The sequence below is a fragment of the Anneissia japonica genome, unplaced genomic scaffold, assembly GCF_011630105.1.
Source record: "Anneissia japonica isolate Jap-2015-1 unplaced genomic scaffold, ASM1163010v1 scaffold284709_len978187_cov192, whole genome shotgun sequence".
NCBI classification, from domain to species: domain Eukaryota; kingdom Metazoa; phylum Echinodermata; class Crinoidea; order Comatulida; family Comatulidae; genus Anneissia; species Anneissia japonica.
The window spans coordinates 622,559-641,932 of record NW_022757342.1 but is presented as its reverse complement, the minus strand read 5'-3'; the positions used below and the strand labels follow the sequence as shown (position 1 = coordinate 641,932).

Sequence of the window (19,374 nt, the reverse complement as noted above, 5' to 3'; positions counted from 1 at the left end):
ATGTAAATGGATTTGTAAATCACCTTAGACTCATGAATCATTAACAATGTATATGTTGTTATAAAAAGTATTTTCTATGCTATCTTCATTACATTGACGATTTAATAAACACCACATTCGCCTCCGCTTAATGCTCTTCGTGGTTTGTTGACATAAATTAATGATGTGGATTTTGACTACGGTGGCGGCTGCCTAGTGAATGTTTAGCATAATTATAATTACTCGGATTGACTTATTAAGTTCTTGTTGTATTTATTATTTTATACATTTTTCAGGTTTGGAATTCCATACCCCGAAAATTGTTGTACAATCGACTACCAAATCCCACATTGCTATCTTATGGTAGGCCTACTCTCGTCTTGCAAAAAATACTGCATCACTTTAGATAATAATGTACATTTATTGCAATTCAATTAAAAAAATGATTTTGTTTAAAGTTTTGTGAGCCGCCGATACTTAGGTCTACAGTTTTTGCAATTTACGGTACTGTACTCGCGACTCGCAACAGAAAACTGCATCGCTTTGAAGAGCATTAATAATGTACTTTTATTACATTTCAATAAAAATAAATTTATGTTGTTTAAAGTTTTGTGAGCCACCGATAATTATATCAGTCGCTACTTAAATGAGTTGAGAATTAAACCCTTGCCCAAAAAAGACTTTACGACTCAATGTTATATTAAAAAGCATTCCCAAAGTCGTCGTCCTGTATGATTTGCGTAGTTATCATTAGGGACTGACATATTTTTAGCTTGGATAGGTAGAAGACGTGACGGCGTTTAAAATATGTTAAGTACAATATGTTAAATCATCATTCAATAAAAATCAGCAAGAGCATCCATTGAAATTATCAACCTTCTTCGATAACATTTAAGTGGGTTTTTTTTTTCAAAGAACTCAGTAGGCATGCTTATAGACCTATAAGACATGCACGTCATAGACAAGGATTTTGCCATCTGCCGTATTCGCATACCGGTATCTATTTATATGAGCACATTGAATTTATTACACACTCATCATACAATTTGAATGTTAACACTATCATCGTATGAGAACTCCATTATCATCATCATCATTAACATCAACATCAGAGTCATTATCATCATCATTTGACCTACATTACCATTTTCATTATCATTATTTTATAGTTAATATTATTATTATATCATTAATATTTTTATTGTTGTTAATTTTTATCGTTGTTATTGTTATTGCTATTGCTATTTATATTGTTATTACAGGCTATTATTATCATGGTTATTATTAAAATCATTATCATTAAAATTATCATTATTATAAAAATTCGAATTTTTTTTCTGAATGGTGGGTATTGAAGGACGCAGAGGCCCACTTGGTCATATACGCCTCCCCCCTCCCCCAAGTAAGTCCAGTAGTTCCGGGGGTTGATGGGAAACCAGGAAAATGGAGTAGTTGGTAAGGAATTACTAGGCCTAATGTTGTTGATGTTTAAACTGATCTTGTTTAAGGTCTGTGGCAGTGAAGTGTCGGTAAAAGCAGATGGCCAGTTTTATTTAGGGTAAATTTGCCTTTTGGAATTGTTTCCATCATATTCTATTAAAACTGAACTTCTACCGCTACATTAAGGCTCGAAGCATTACAATCATTTAAAATAAAATATATTTCAGAAACTCCTCTATTCTCAGTTCTCATTCTTTCTTATTTTTATAAATTTGACTTGCAGTGGTTGTTTCTTTTCATTAATCATATTTACTTTTACATCCTTTGTCTAAATCATATAAAATTGACCGCCGCGATCTTGACATTTCCGGTTGAGTTCGAGCCAAACGCAATCACCCTCAACAAGATTAAGAATAACACTGCTTGAAGTAGAGTCGTTTTTGTAAAAAGATGGTTTCTTTAAGATTTTGTGTTTGTACACGTGCTTATTAAAGTACGTGCCACATCGAATGTAATTGCAGTGTTCGTGTTTGGCATGATTGGAGTGATTCGCGCTACAGAAAACACACCCACGACTGGCGGAGTGAAAAGGTGATGATGGTGTGAATGCGGCCATTTCAACTTCAAATGTGCAAATAATTGGGTCCCCCTTCTCGCCTTTCAAACCTGGAATATAGTAATGAACGAAATGTAAATTACTTCTTTTTAGGTAAAGGTTTCTATTTATTTTCCTCAGTATTGCCACTCCGATCAGCCATCGCCACATCCATTATTCAGTCACATTGACGAGGATGACGACATCGCATTCGATGGTAATGATGACAACAATAATGAGGATAATGATGATAGAAATGAGGTGGTGGTGGTGATGATGTTGTTGATGTTGTTCATGATATTGAGGGGTAATCATATTCATCATCATCATCGATTGATGAGGTGATGATGTTGATCGATGATCACCACTATCATTATCATAATCATCATCATTATCATTATCATTAAAATGTTAATCAAATTATTATTATTATTATTATTATTATAAAAATTTCATTAATCATTATTATCATTATCATCATTATCGTTATTGTATTTGATAGGGAAGAAACATTCCATTATCAGTGATGTGTAAATATGATATTTTTGAGAAACATATTTTTATTTAATAAAGCATACAGTTTGAGTTACATGCATAACAATAACCCGGTTACATCATGTCAATATAATTTTTGGTGATCTTTCATGATTTATCATAACAGAACGTAGTCAGTTGACGAAATTTGACAAACATTCGCCGATAAAGTAAATTGTGGCGCCATTATTGGAAAGGAAGGGCTAGTTATATAGAAACAGTGTTAAGTAGGCCTATCAATACGAATCTCGATGGCGTTTTTCGACTTTTAGCTTTTAATGATTAATATAAGCTGTAAATGACGTAGTCTATACTGAGTTGAATCCCACTAACTTTGGGTTGCCATGAAGTTAAATATGATGTTATGTAAATAGGCCTAATTATTAGTAATGAAATTGTTATATCTCGTGTGATTTAGATTCAACACCTCTCGCAAATCAACTAGTAGGCCTATAGACACAACGACGTTCATTAAATTATATCAGTGGTGGATCCAGGAATTTGAAATAGAGTGGTCCCAGGGATGAACATTCAGAGATGAGATAGAAGGTCTTGACCACCTCAGCTCTACCATGGTTGGGCTGAGGCAAGAAAATTAATGATAATGGCACCTCTAGATGGCCGGAAATGACAATCGCAGAACTTCAATATAATTTTCTTTTTTTCTCGCTCGCTTGAATCCGCCAGTGTATATTTGGTTCGAAAGTCATCGAAGGGCCCCTCAAAATAAAGATGTACCTACAATTTAATGATGATTCAATTCAAAAGCTTATTTTTTTTTCTCTCTTTTGTGGGAGTTGCACCCACTTTTATTTCATTTCTCTTTTGTGGGAGTTGCACCAACTTTTATTTCATTTCTCTTTTCTTAGTTTAATAACATTTTTTTTTCTTTTTCAAAAGCTTATTTTGTAATAATATTTTAATGATCGTGGCACTTCAGTGGAGCCAATTGATAGGATAATAGATTCATAAACATGAAAAAAAGGCAAAGTGAGATGTGTGACAGGAGGATATAAAAATGAATGCATTGTCGGGGAGACACGGACGCCCATGGTGACTGGAATAAAAATCACTTCAGACAATTCTATCCACACGCCGCCTAGTATAAAATATTTTAAACGAGCTTCAAAAAAGAGAGTTGGTCGGAAGTTTACAAATAGATAAGTCACCGAAAGAAAATATCACATTTGGAAGAAACATGCATAGGCTAACGGAAGGATTTGGGATTTTTATACCGGTGATAAAGAAAAGAGGCAGGGTTTATAAGTTCATGTTGTTTTTAAGTTGAGGGTGCAAGTCCATATCAAAATCCAAAAGAACCTGGTGCTGTTTACTGATTCAATTTGAGATTTAATTACTATTGACATTTTTATTTCGCTTCAAATAACTTTGAAAATAGAGTTGGCCAACAGAGGAGGAAGAGCAATAATTCCAATACCCGAAGTTTTGCCTCACAAACGCACACAATGGCCAGCAGGTGAATAGATAGACCTTTCCGATTTTGGTGGGTGCGGAGTGTATGGCACGGGCTTGCAAACGTTTCCATCGACATAGTAGTTTGGCACGAGTTCCTTGATGATCTCAAAACCTCTTTTCTAGTTGACGCTTCCACATCTTTCTCACTAAACTTTAAAAATGTGTCCTTCATATTAATTCTTAATGAAATAATTTTGTTTTACATTAGAATTATCTTATTTATACCATTTTTATGTTTAAATATCTTAATTTTTAAATAATATTTAATTAGAGTTTCTTCAAAATTCAAGATTTTCCCCCTCTTGAAAAAGTTCAGTTAATTTTATCTCATTCTTAGGCCTACATGAGAAAATAAAATCAAGACATAGGCATTATTATTTTATTCCAATAATATTGAGTAGTTGGATACGTAGTCTTTCTTCCATGGATTGATGAACCGATAGACCTGACGAACGCACTTTCGTACATAAATTATTACGACGTTGAACCGAGAACAGTGTTTTTAATTGTTAATGTTAATTGAATGCTAGTTGGGCTAAGCCTAGTTTTTCCTATTTGCCAACATATGCCTAGGTTAGCATGCCTTCTGTAATCCAGTTACGTATTTTGTTACGTTTCTTCACAGAGGGGTTCGTCCGAACCCTTGAACCCCTGAACCCCCACCCCACCCCCGGATCCGCCACTGATATTTAACAGTTTTCAATCTTTTATGACAACCAGGCCTGTACATAGATCACAAATACATGATTCAACTGTATTTTTGGCTTCAAACCAATGATTTACACAAAGCTAGCATATTATATTATATTATTGAATGTGATGATCTTCAGAGCTATACCTGACATGATCAGTTTCCGTAGGACACGACATTTCCCCTTTTCAGTTTGACAGTTTTTATTACACCTCCGAGACTGGCTTAGTGATGACCGACGGCCTTCACTTGGCCCACAAAGTTGATACAGTTGGAAGCATAGCTGATTTAGGCCTAGGCCTATTGCAATTATATTACAGTTAAATACTAGTCATGAATTTTCCCTAAAATGCGTCCTCCAAGAAAACGTCGCAGTCATCACATTTGAATCAAAAGTATTGAATCAAACGCACGCCTAAAAAGAATAAGAGAATTTATTGTCCAATAAAACAGCTGAAAATTTGTTTTCCTCGCCAATATCATAATAATGAATAATATTAAGAATGCTGATGATTATGATGAAGATGATGATAATAATAGGAAAGTGATAATAATGTTAATAACGATAATAATAATTTACATATATTTATTTTAAATTTTACAGACATCCTGTTATTGTTTTAGCAATGGCAATATTTATATTTATTTGTTAATAATATTAGTATAATTCATACTGTAGTTTAAATTGTCTTTAAACAAGTATTTCCGTATTTCCGTAGAAGAATTACATTTCTTAGTTTAGCCACCATTTACAAGAAAATTAGGAACATCCGCTTTGCACAGTAGCCCATTTTCCTGATGTAATCTGCCAGAGTGTAATGTGGAAAAGCCACAAAAATATCAACTGAACTGGAACTTGCTCTAACTTCAGAGAGTGCATGATAGATCATAAGCCATAGGTTGTATCTGAAATTTTGTTAGAAGTTTCCAGACAATTTGAATTACGCGAACCACTCAACCCTAGGTCATCGACGCGTATTTATTGCCTACCGAACTACTCCATTGATAGAAATCTAACTTCACTTGAGTACATTCTGAAATAAATACCATCATAAGGTTATTAATGTTGGTCCGAGAATAGACAAGAAGTGTTTATATTACGATGATCTTGTACGCATGTCCAGTCACGTGCTTCCCCAGAGAAACATTTCCATAAAATTTGGGTATATAAATGCTGAGAGATGTCCCAAGTTGGCAAAACAAAAGTAGAGGCTTAAATAAGGTTTGTAGTCAAGGAATACCTGATATATTAGTGAGACCATATCAACGGGATTTTGTTGGAAGAAAATTTTACGAAGAACCGTGCTATTGATCTTTACTGTTAAGATGTGTATAAGAGACAGTATATATATTATAAATACGAAGCACGAATCTGTTCGTTGCATATAAACCTCTATATAACGTGAATGGTGAAATGATGTCTACATGATATAAAATTGTTTTGCTTTGATTGCTGAAGTCTTAATTAACAATATACCCAATTTTTGAAATATATGAGGAAAATAATATTGTCATCGACAATAATGTCAGAAAATACATATTTTGTATTTACAGGAATAGAAAAATGTTCTTTTTCCTGCTTGTGTTCCCATTACTAAGCAACATACAGATTTATGGCGAGGAGATGACCACCGATCAACCAGCATTAACAACGATGATACCTTACTCAACGACCGGATCAACGATACAACCCAAGAAGAACGGAACTCAAAAAGTTTGTGGATCGAGTTCAAACATTTGTCGACGAGGTTATGACGGGGCACAGGGAGCACAGGGACTACCTGGGGTGCAGGGGATCCAAGGACCAAGAGGGCCGCCAGGTAAGTTAATATTCTCGATGAGTCATGTGAAAATAAATATTGGGAACTTAAAGTGAACCTGTGGGGATTATGTCAACATCAGCGCGGAAAGACCTCGGTATTATCCGCTATATAAATTTCACTACATACATACACTACATACATCTACGTCTTGACGTTGTAGGGGGTCAAACAGAATACCATTTTCATAATAAATGAAAGATTTATGTCCACAGCCAATGTAAATAATATCTGGTCGTATATATACCATTTTCCATGTAAATAAATATTAACGGGCAAATCGCAATAGGCTTTGAAAATGATACTTATAGGCATTTTTTTATTACCACAACAGGAAAAACGCAATGGAAAAATCAACAAACGCGATGTGGGAAAGTTATCTGACATATTAAAATGATTTACGTTAACTGGTTGTCGGAGAAGGGCAAATATGACATTAGGCTTGCTACTCATTATGTTTGTTTATCAATTAGATATCCCACATGTTTTGCTATCTACGGTACTCACGACTCGCAAAAGAAAATTGCATCGCTTTAAAGAACGTTAATAATGTACTTTTATTACAGTTCAATAAAAAGAAATTGATGTTGTTTAAAGGTTTGTGAGCCACCGAATATATCAGTCGATACTTAAATGAGTTGAGAAACACATAGCTTTAATAATGTGATTTTAGCGTAGGAAAGAACCCTTGCCGTCGTCCGGTTATCATTAGAGATTGACATTTTTGGAACTTGGATAGGACGAAGACATGATAGAGTTCAAGCTATATTAAGTAAAATGTGTTAAATCATCATTCAATAAAAAATCAGCTAGACCATTCAATGATATTATTAACATATTTCGATAACATTTAAGTGGTTTTTATTTAATTAATTCATTAGGCATGCTTATAGGCCTATAGACACGCACGTCAGACAATGTTATTGCCATTTGCCGGTTTCGCATATCTATTTATAATTTATATGAGGCTATCGTTGGATTTATTTGAATTAAGTTATTGCTACATCATCGTTTTGTATAGACAGAAACTGTCACAAAAACTACCGGTAGTACATCGTTATCACTATCATCGTATGAGGACTCCATTTTTTAATTCATCATCATCGTCATCTTTATCATCACATGAACTATCATTATCAGCTTCATTATCATTATTTTTATAATTATTACTATTATTGTATTATTATTAGTTTTATTATTGTTGTTATTGATTGTTATTGTTGTTAATATTGTTCTGATTGCTATTGATCTTTACTGTTATTATAGGCTATGGTAATTATTATAATTATTATCATTATATTGATATCGTCATTTTCACAGGTATTGAAGGATGCAGGGGCCCACCTGGTCATATAGGCCCCCATGGAAGTCCAGGAGTTCCAGGGGTTGATGGGAAAGCAGGAAAAACTGGAGTAGTTGGTAAGGAATTCAGAGTAATGCTGTTTGTTTATACTGATCTTGCTTTAAGGTCTGTGATAATGGAGTGTCGGTAAAAGCAGGGGGTTCTTTTATTTACAGTACATTGACCTAAGTATATTTTCCATCGTATTCCATCAATCTGGACTACTATCCCTAAAAATGCCCTCTAGTTACCGAGATTGGTATTGATACTAACATTGTTTCTATATAAATAGATAACTAGCCCTTCTTCCCGAAAAATGGAGCCACAATTTACTCTACCGGCGAATGTTTGTCAAATTGCGTCAACTGACTACGTTCTGTTATGATAAATTAAGAATAAATTACCAAAAATTTTACTAAAATGATCACCGTGTTATTGTTATGCATATGAACATTTAACTCAAACAGTATGATTCATTAAATCAAAACGTATGGACGTGGCGATGGCTGATCGGATGGGGGATACTGAGATAAATAAATATACAACATTACTTAGAAAAGAAGTAATTTACATTTCGTTTTGTTATTATATTCCAGGTTTGAAAGGCGAGAAGGGGGACCCAGGTACTTGCACGTGTGAAGTTGAAAGGACCGCACCAGCATCATCTAGACAAGCTAGTGCATCTTATGTCATCCCTGCACAGACGTTCAACACACCACTTTCATCACCTTTTCTCGCCGCCAGTCGTGGGTCTGCGTTTTCTGTAGCACGAATCACTCCGATCATGCCAAACACAAACAACACTGCAATTACATTCGATGTGGTTTACGCTAATCTGGGCAACGATTTCGATATGAAAACTGGATTCTACAAGTGTCCACTAAATGGCACGTACTACTTTAATACGCACGTGTACAAACACAAAATTTTAAAGAAACCGTCTGTTCGTTTGTACAAAAACGATGAGTACATCATGGTAATTGACGATTTCGCCCCGCCAAATCGTCACGACTCCACGTCAAGCAGCGTTATACTTAGTCTCGTTGAGGGAGATCGCGTTTGGCTCGAACTCAACCGAAAAGTCAAGTTGCATCACAACCGATCGCGGCGGTCGATATTTACTGGGTTTCTTTTGTTTCCAGCCAATGCACACCCATAGTGAACTCAAGAAACTGCACTCGTGTAAATGGACCTTTCAAATTATCAATCAAACAACTGAAAAATCAAAACACAAACACACGCGCTGTCTCTGACGACCACAAAGGCACATGTTTACGTGCGTACGTGCATTACGCCGTCGTTGGGTTGGACCTTAGAACAATACCCAATGGGCAGGGCTTTTGAAAAGTTCATTCAGAATACTGTACTAAGAATGTATATGAACGTTTATATAGTATAGATTTTATATATTTAATACGGCGTGTAAATAAAATGTACAATTCGTTTTATAGATATTCTTTTAAGATTTTATTGTTTTTCATGTGGAATTACATATTCATAGACAAACACAACAGAAACATGTAAAGGCTATTTATAATGAATTTTACTGTAGCGAAAACTACTTTTTATCGGTTTCTGGAAGTTATTTTAATTTTAAAATGAGTTAGGCCAATCCAACGTTTCAATTGAATTGCTTAGACGTCCTTGATAGGGCTATAGAAATTGAACTGCGCATGCCCGTATTCAAAGTCACTCGACGTTGTGTGTATGTTGTTTATGTGCCGATCGACCTTGATATGGGCAGTTCAAACTATAAATTGATTAAAATAGTTGCAGCTGCAAGTATATTACCCAAGTTGAGAATTAGCTCGTGTAATGTTTTCCGCCTTCCAATTCTTAGATCTCTGAAGTCAAAGCTAATTATCACAAATGTATATAAACCCATCATTAAGGCATCACTCTGCATCCTAAAATCCAAATCAATGTTAAGACGTTCATTAAGAAATATTCTGTTATTTTAATAATGTTTAAGTGCAATGAGTTAACCACAACCATACGGCAAAAAAAAAATTACTGATGATCCCTTTGTCCATCACTGATGATCTTTGTCCTTGTAAGTGTTGTGGCTACGTATAACTCTAATAAATATTTGAATTTTTCTAGTGGAATTATTAACTTAAATCCCCTCGTGGTTTAAAATTTCGGTTTTCACCAGTCATAATTGTATATCTTATAAAGACCTAATTAAATATACCATGTAATTATGTATTGTGTAATCAAAATGTAGCGTTTCCGAAGTGATTACAAATAGGCCTATATAAAATTTAGTAAAATACATTTTTTTTTTTAAACAAAAGTCATAAAGTCACTTGCAGTAGACAAGAACGAATGCGCCGAAAAAACTGAAGATCGAATAAAGATCGTTCCGGAATATGGACTTGTCATGAACACATAATGAGGGTAATCATGACGACGATTATGAGGACAACACCAACAACTAACGACAGCCGTAATTAAATAACAAAAACGACGACCAAAACGATCGACAGTACCGGCAACACTAACGACGGCGGTCACAGCAAAAACGACAACAATAAATAGAACGACAAGAACAAAGACGAAGATCATGAAGACAAAAGTAACTAACAAGAAGAAGAAGATACTAAATATAGTTTGTATTTTGTTGCATGACACGGACTTAGACTTATATTTATCTTTATGTGTGGATGAATAAAGAAATATATAGAAAAAGACAAGAACAACAACAATTACTATGACAACGAAACAACAGCAATGACGACGGTCATTATATTACTGAAAAAATGACAACGATCATGAACACGACAACGGTGACAACAAAGACGAAATGACAAACACCATGTTGCAACAGCAACGGGCATGGCAACAACGACGACCGTAACGACAATGTTGACGACAACAACGCCGATGATCCTGACAACGTTTCTGATGCAGCATCAGAAACAAATGACAACAACGATCATTACAACGACGACCATCACTATATGCAACTACGACGATGACAACAACTACTAACACGAGAACGGCAACATCATTTGGCAAAAATAATGGCGATCATAATAACAACGATGAGAACTAGTTAGACACTAGCAAACGACGATGGTGATATCGACGGCCATGACGAAAACAACGACGTCGACTGATTTCACGATCAACCATAACGACACCATATCTATGGATAATACTGGTTTATGTGACAGCGTATCATCCCACCCATGGAGACACAGCAATAATCACAATTTCGTTGAAAAACATATCCAACATATGGTATCTGTCAGTTGAATTCGGTAATTAAAACTTAATCTGTCCAAGAATCATGAACGTGCTCATCCTCATCTTGATATTATATCACGAGTTGCCTCGGGTGAGATGTTAGCGATCAAGCTAACTGAAGGTCTCCGGAAACGATTTTTTCAAACAATCTTGACCTATTATTAAGTTGTAGATTGACTGTGATTGGTGATTATAACGAAATTATTCGAGCACTTATTTGTATTACTATTAAAGCTACCCGCCTTTATAACCCATCAAAAAGAGAAGATACAGGCGGTTTTCGCAGTTAGAAAAAAAAATAATGCAGGATGCAAACATCATGATCATCATTTTTTTAAATGTACAATAAAAAAACGAAAAGTACACAAGCGCATGTTACCAAAAGAATATTAGTATAAACAAGCATTTTAGGATATACAGATTCGTCATGAAAAAAAACAAACAATTAAATAAATTAAAACATTGCTCATTTAAATGGCCTACAGACATGTTTACTTGCAGACATTCTAGTACACACATTTTCAGTGTCTATTAATTAGAGCAGTATAATACAGTACTGTCTGTCGAAAAATCTGGAAAATCCCAGAAAAAGCAATTATTGAAAGAATTAAATCGCTTAGCTTTGAAAGGATCAAATACGTTATTATAAGTTTCAATGAAACACAGATCAAACAAAATAAGTTTTTATTTAATACCTGTAACTATACAAACCACACCTTAAATTGATTATTGCCAGGAGCTACTTCTTTTTTTTTGGGGAGGGGTGGTTATTAAATTTCGCAACGGCTACACTTATTTGATAACGATGTTTTTTGTAATAAATAATAAAAGATAGTCATTCACATATTTAACTTTACGACCATCAAGGTTAATTGGTTGTTGTTTTCTATAACCCAACTTACCAACTAATTCAAATATATAATTCTATTTTGAATGTAGCCCTATATTTTAGAATATGCATTGTATCTTTAAATATTTCAATATACCAAATTTTATTGTTCTAATTTATTAGGCCTATTTCAAAAAGACAGTTACTGTATCTTGGAAAGTATCCAATAGGCCTATTTACTCCATCTAGGCCTCCTAATCTAGATTATTTGCATTCCAAATGCTCGAGACATTTAAAAATTTCTGATAAGGCTTCAAGATGATGAACGAATGATCTATCATCTTCAAACGCACATGTGAACTTACTCATAAATAGCTGCTTGTTGATTACAGCCTGACATCTATATTCCAGTATGGAAGTACTCTTTTTACGTATCCGTATAAATAATGAATAATGGATATTTGTCAGCAAATGATTATGTGTAGCCCACTCACAGTGATATTTGAAAATTACGGTTGGTCGGTCGGTATTTTTGCCTATAGGCCTAGCTGACATAAAAAAATGATTTATTAATCACAAAATAAGGTATCGAATGTGATATGCCCAGCCTTGTCTTCACACAGTCGCATTGGCCTATTTAGTTTTATTTCTCGTTTAACACGCTAATTATACACCAAGACTAAACCACCAAAAATACAAATCACATTTACATATTTTCAGAATTCTTTATTTGTCTATAATCGAACTCAATTAAATTTCAAAACACATCAATTTTTGATATAATGTGTTTTCAGAGAATGAAATTTCTTAATGATTCAATACATTAAGCATGCAATTATTAAGTATGCCAGTCTAAACCAACATCCTCAATGCAGATTCTATAAACACAGATCAACTAAATAAACACTGCATTCATGTTAATAGGAGAGATCATTTATTTCTATAGGCCTGTGGCATCAACACTCATGCTGACTGAGCGATGTATACAAATAAATTCAAATGGTATTTCTGTGCCGGTGTCACTGACTGACTACCGGTATGAATTTCAGTGATAATAATGATTAAATTCCATACCTATCCTTAGGACATGGGTTCACCTTGCATTTCTCTAGAAGAAATTGCACAATATCTTTGTGACCTGAAATGAAATGAAATATATAAATAAGTTAAGTACCAAAATTGTTTCAATATCCATTATACCATTAGTAGGGCAGACAGAAAAAAATAGTAATAATGTAAAACTTACCATAGCACAAAATGCCGGAGCTATAATGCATTACATTTAAAAATAAGAATTTATGCCTTTCTGCAAAACCTAACTCTTATAAACCCAAAAATAAATATGCACACACACTCAACTTCTGTTGACTTTATTAATCTTGTTGAAAAAATTCTTGAAAGTTATGAGATGGCAATGTTTTTTTGGCTACCACATGATCAGTTATTTCAATCAGCCACAAAGTGGGGATACCAGCCAGCGAGGCGGTGGCAGTGACTTAAGCAGGCTGTTATCTTAAAATACCTAAAGAGTGAAATAATTAACAAATATTTTTTACACCTGTTGGTGTACAGTATGTAGCTATTCACATCTGTTGGTGAAAATATTATCACAGTGTGACAGTTTAATAATCACTGCTAAGAGGAAATTAACCTGTGCTCAAAAAGCCATCTTATAGTAACAAGCAGTGGTGAGTTCAGGGGTGGGGGGTGCAATAATCATACATTTTTTTTATCTCCATGGTGGGGCTGAGGTTGTCAAGACCCTCCATCTGTGAAAGTCTCTCTGGGTGCTCTTTATTTCAAATTCCTGGATCCACCACTGACAATTACCTTAAAATTTCTAATAATAACCCTGGGTTACAATTCTTTGATTGTTTTTTTAGGGTGGGTTACTATTAGAGTATGGGTTATTATTAGAGTTGTGGTTACTATTAGAGTAGTGGGTTACTATTACTAAGCTTAACCTTGTTATATTTATAAATTTAAAAACACATGTCCACATGTCATCTCTTCCACACCCCCACCCCACCCATCCACATACAACATCTTTTTATTTTTGTTATTTTCAAAATAAGGTGGGCATTATTAACAGTCAGTCTTCGAAACGAAAAGAAATATATAAAATAAAAGCGGCTCTTCCTTCTTTTTTTAGAAAATCTGTACGATTTAGGTTAACTTTTGATGGTTTTGTTGCTATTGGTACATATTGCCAAAGAAAAGTTGATTGATCGATGAACTATCAAAAGTTATACTGAAATATCCTTAGCTTGAATTAAAATTGGAACAATGCTCTGCATGCATTAAGGAAAATTACCAAGGAATAAATTCAAGGAAGGATCATCAATGACTCAATCACTTTGTGAGGAATGCCTATTTTAAGGGATAAATCATGCTAAAGTGACAAAAATGTTAATTTGAATGTCATTTTGTCTATAGCCATGGGTTGAGTTACTATTAGAGTAAATTACTAATACTAATGGGTTATTATTAGAAGTTCTACGGTATGCATTATGTCTGAGATCAAGCATGTACAATATCTAACATCAAGCATTAAAATAATAATCGTATTAACGTCTGTATTTTTTTGTAATTTGTTATTACAAATCTTTACTTTAGTTATCTGGAGGTCATTCACATTCACTTGCAATTTATTCTTTTCAGAAGTATTTGGGGATGCACTTTTATTCATATATAACAACAGGTTGGACAAAACACCAAAAACCTACTGAGTTTCCTGACACAAAAACCTTTTAAATACCTGCTGTTACTTGAAAAAGGGGGGTGGCTGGGGGGAAAAGTGTCAAGTTCGACCCTACTGGGAACAAGTCAAGTAGTCATGATAGCTGACTAGTAAAGCTTGGTTTCCATACAATCGCTACATGCTATCGTTGACAGCTTTCGGTGATGCTGATTGGTCGGTAGAATCGGGGAGCCTTCCTGGTTACATCACGGACTGCTACGCAAATACAACGATTGCAGTGATAACACTGTACAAGCGATATTAAGGAAACCAGGCTAAATCTGGAAGCATTCATTACCATCCTACGATTAATACAAATGTTGTGGTTGCAATACTTACCTTCAGCAGCTGCAATATGTAAAGCGGTTCGCAGGTCATAGTCAGCCTGCTCCATATTCAAGCCCTGTAGAGCATACTGCCGCATTGCACTCAAGTCATTATTGTATGCACCAAACAGAAGGTTTACAATACGTTTGCCCTGGAAAAAAACCCACAGAATTTGGTATTCACAGCTACTGGGCTAATAACAACATAATTACACAAATCATCAGGGTACACAAGCAGATATTAGAAACAAATACCAATTAACATAGTTTTTAGCATTGCAAATGACAACCTGCATTACAATTGACAAAAATAATTAAAAAAATATATTACACTAATATTTAGATATTAATATGTTGCATAACAATTTTCAAATGTTTTAGGCAAAAATTGTTTAAACATTTAGCAAACTATTGAAAAATTTGTTTGTTCGTTTGTTAATTAGTATGAATCACAGGAGCTACACAGTAGTGTCTTAATGTAGCTTCCTTTAGCAAATAATCATATATAATCGATTCTAGTTGCTGTTGTTAAGTGATTAGAACAGTCGTAGAAGGGTCACCGACGAGCAGGTTAACAGCATGACACCCCCCCCCCCATTTGTACTTCTGGGTGGAGAGAGGCAAACGTAAGTAAAGTGTCTTGTCAAAGGACACAAGCAATGCGACGAGCGCCTGTCTCAAACTCCCGATCTCACAATCAGAAGGCCAACACCTTACACGCTGTGCCTCACGCTCCTAAAAAAATTGTAATGAGGGATAAAAAAAAAATTTCATGGTGTAACCCCCAAAAAATTTCTGCACCAAGGTAATTTTATTTGTTTTTTGCATTTTTTTGTCGATTCCAAAAAATCATTATCAGCATGTGAGGTATAAAAAAAGTATAAGGGATAATAAACAGCTAGAATGGTTTAGTTAATGTTTACAGAATACACAGAATAGATCATTCATAGTGCGCCCTCTCTGCTACAGCAGGAATAGCAGTTGAGGAATTAATTTTGAAATCACTACTGTATGGTTATAAGCCCGATGGCTTACAACTACACGGTATCTTCCACATTCTTCTTAATGTTATTGTGAACAATTACCACACAGTCAGTGGTGGCAATCTTCTCATCAATATTATTAGTAATTAGCTAATAAACATAGTAAGAGCATGGTAAGAGTATATACTGTACAGTACAGCCTCCAATTCGAAACCACTTCTTCAAAGAACAAATTAACAATTTTCAATCTATCAACATTATGCTAACCCTCTATCAGGAGGCTGAACCCATAGACCACCCCAAATTACAGGTCCTAAAGGTGGCCTTGAATTGGAGGGCAAACTGTGGTGGTATATATAATAAACAGATTTATATTAATATTTTGTATTTCTAAAGACAAAAAACACATGTGTATATATAGTAGATAATGGATAGGTACAGTATTTGGGTAAGATTAAGTGAAGCATTCGATGTATGGAGGGAAGATAACACCATACACTGTAATGTTAAAAACACACAAATTAAATGCAATACTAAAGTATAAAAAATGTATAGTTTATCTAAGTCTCTTGGGGTCACCTATCATATTTAAGTGTACAAAACATTCTGTGACCCACCCTCCATCCAAAAAATCACATAATAAATTGTGACTCTTGTCTTGTGATTATAATTTTTTTTTTTTCATTTTAACAGAAAAGCACATAACCCCCTCTCCCCTGACATATGTTTTGTACTCTTGCAAAAATGATGAAAATAGTAGATGACCCTTTAATACAAGTGGGCTCTAGGGTAGAGTAGCAATAACAGAATAAGTTTTAGTGCACATGTTCCTGTTCCTAACATTCCAAAGGTCATTTTTTCGCTTGCAGAGGTCCCAAGTCTCCCACAAGTCACCCGGAAAATGGAACAGACTACCGCACTCCGCAAAGAAGCAAGAGTCTCCCGATAAAATAACTCATCTCCAAAAATTCATAATATTTGCATGTTTTTATTACTTTACCAGTGAGTTTTCGAATATTTGCATGTTTTTATTACTTTACCAGTGAGTTTTCGAACACTGTTACATCATAACATTTTTAGACAACACTTCCCCTGCAATAGCATATCTGTCACAGCATAGGTAACTGATACCTGTTGCATGAACCAAGGATCATATTCAGTTCATACAGCATATTGTGAAGAATTTTTTAGGCACAAATGACTGTAATGATTATGATGTATTCATATTCGTTATCGTTTGCAAAATCTTCCTACTAACAATTGTTTCGTGGAAGTCAGTGCAGCAAAATAAAATCAGATGTGTAACAAAGCTCATCCAAATTTCTCGGAAGTGACTTCTCCCAACTTGTGACCTCTGCGCTTGTGTACTTAACCAAAACAAATTTAATCTACCATAAACGCTCGAATAAGCACTGCTCTCAAATAAGCGCCGCACCAATCCTGATTTTTTTTAGCTAAGCGCCACTCTCCAATAAGCGCCGCGGTGCTTAATCAAGAGTTTATATTACCCTGTGTGTACTGAAATACCTTGAGAAACAGGGTTTTCAATTCAATGTATACAGTGTTAAAATGAATAAATAACAGAATAAACACACACATTTCTCTATAAATGTTTACTTACGATGACGTAGGACCTATGATAGGCCTAGTGAACTATGGGAATACATGACCTATGTAATATTGGAATGGGCACTTTTTATAAGCACCGCTCTTGAATAAACGCTGCTCTCGAATAAGCGCCGCACTGAAGCCTCCAGAAATTTTATAAGCGCCGCGGAATTTATTCAAGCATTTACGGTAATTACCATGTCATTCAGATGGGACACTGAGAAGTTTGTCTTACGTACATATAATGGCTCTGTACTAGAAAACAACTTTTAAAAAAACAATATTCAGGGGAAAAAATGGAATTGATTTGAGGATTAGCTGGGCATGCAAGGAAGGTAGATGAGTTATACTCTGGTGTGCAGTAGGCTTTCACCATCAATTTCCTCAATATAACTGCACTTTACACACAAAAATATTACTCTAATTGAAGAGATATATATCATCAGTCATAAAAAAAACCCTCAAAAATTAAATTAAAAGATAAGACAGAATAAGGATCAAATTAGTTAATAATGTCCAATGAAACCATAGAGATATAATAAGAATACTAGAGCGCTAACTGCAATGTATTCGATGTTCGAAATATGCAGAGCTGTGTGTGTGTACCATCCAAGATGGCTGCCATAGATTCAGCCAATCAAATTTCGCCTAAGCACTCTCAATTTCAATGGCGCCCTCAATTTACACAGAAAGTTCAGTACAGCTAGTTACCCGTATGTTTGAAACTCGAGCGTTGCGGTGTGTGGGTGTAATGTACCCGATTTCAATTTTTTTTAAATTTTTGAATAAAATGCTCTACTTGGCCTCTTTCCGTCTACGATAGTTTAATAATTTGTTATTATCAATACTAATTATCATTAATGAAGTAATAGTCAGTCAGAGGGCTTATTTATGGTAATAATATGTAAAGCCTGAAGGTGGTGCTTTCCTTCAGCGGCCATCTTGGATGGTACACATACACAACTCTGCATTTCTTCGCCATCTTGTCAGCACTCTAGTTGTTTAATAGCTCTACGAATGAAACACAGATCACTGCAAACAATTTTTTTTCTGATTTAACACATTTTTTTTAATACATAAAATCATTAAATTGATTACCAGCTTATATTAATGAATTATATTTTTGCTTGTTAACATATCAGAGATAGTAAATATTAGTTGTGATCCTCCTTTGGAATAAAGGAAAATGGAACAAACTGATTTATATTTTTTTATTATTAACAAAAATATATTAAATATGAACACAATTTTATTTATTTATTTGTTCTTTATACTGGGTCACACAGGATAAACATACACACATGATGCTTTACACAAACTAAATCTCAATATGAGGTTTAGGGAGTGGAGTTATTTTGGTCGTGCGAAAAAGTCCTGCAACTGACAGGAATTGAACCCATGACCCTGGGATTGGAAGCCTGGGGACCACCAAGCTATTCAACTCCACTCCAATAGTGTACTGGCAGAAAAGCCGAGGGGGAAAATGTAGGATTTATAGTTTCATTCTAACAAATTATGTGTTAGTCTGAAGGTTTGTCCTTTATCCTTTATCATAAGTTGACAACAACATGTTGAAATATGTACAGTATGTCTAAATATGGTCATGACATCATATCATGACCATATATAGGCACATCATGACCATATATAGGCACATCATGACCATATATAGGCACATCATTACCATATATAGGCACATCATGACCATATATAGGCACATCATGACCATATATAGGCACATCATGACCATATATAGGCA

General features: G+C 34.6%; 2 protein-coding genes across 2 annotated transcripts in view; one reads left to right on the top strand and one right to left on the bottom strand.

The window, feature by feature from the left end:
- The first annotated feature begins 5,871 nt into the window (after window positions 1-5,871).
- LOC117124679 (collagen alpha-1(X) chain-like) lies at window positions 5,872-10,081 on the top strand. The gene is made up of 4 exons (XM_033271010.1): window positions 5,872-6,017; window positions 6,270-6,535; window positions 7,856-7,954; window positions 8,474-10,081. The coding sequence occupies exons 1-4, from the start codon at window positions 5,887-5,889 to the stop codon at window positions 9,034-9,036; spliced, it is 1,059 nt and encodes a 352-aa protein (XP_033126901.1). The 5' UTR covers window positions 5,872-5,886; the 3' UTR covers window positions 9,037-10,081.
- Window positions 10,082-12,972: 2,891 nt separating this feature from the next.
- Window positions 12,973-19,374, bottom strand: part of LOC117124686 (glutaminase kidney isoform, mitochondrial-like) — a 17,578-nt gene continuing 11,176 nt past the window's right edge. Inside the window, exons 12-13 of the mRNA XM_033271018.1 lie at window positions 15,038-15,176; window positions 12,973-13,096 (exon numbers count right to left, since the gene is read on the bottom strand). Of these exons, the coding sequence (XP_033126909.1) occupies window positions 13,020-13,096; window positions 15,038-15,176 (216 nt within the window). The 3' untranslated portion in view covers window positions 12,973-13,019. The remainder of the gene's footprint in view (window positions 13,097-15,037; window positions 15,177-19,374) is intronic.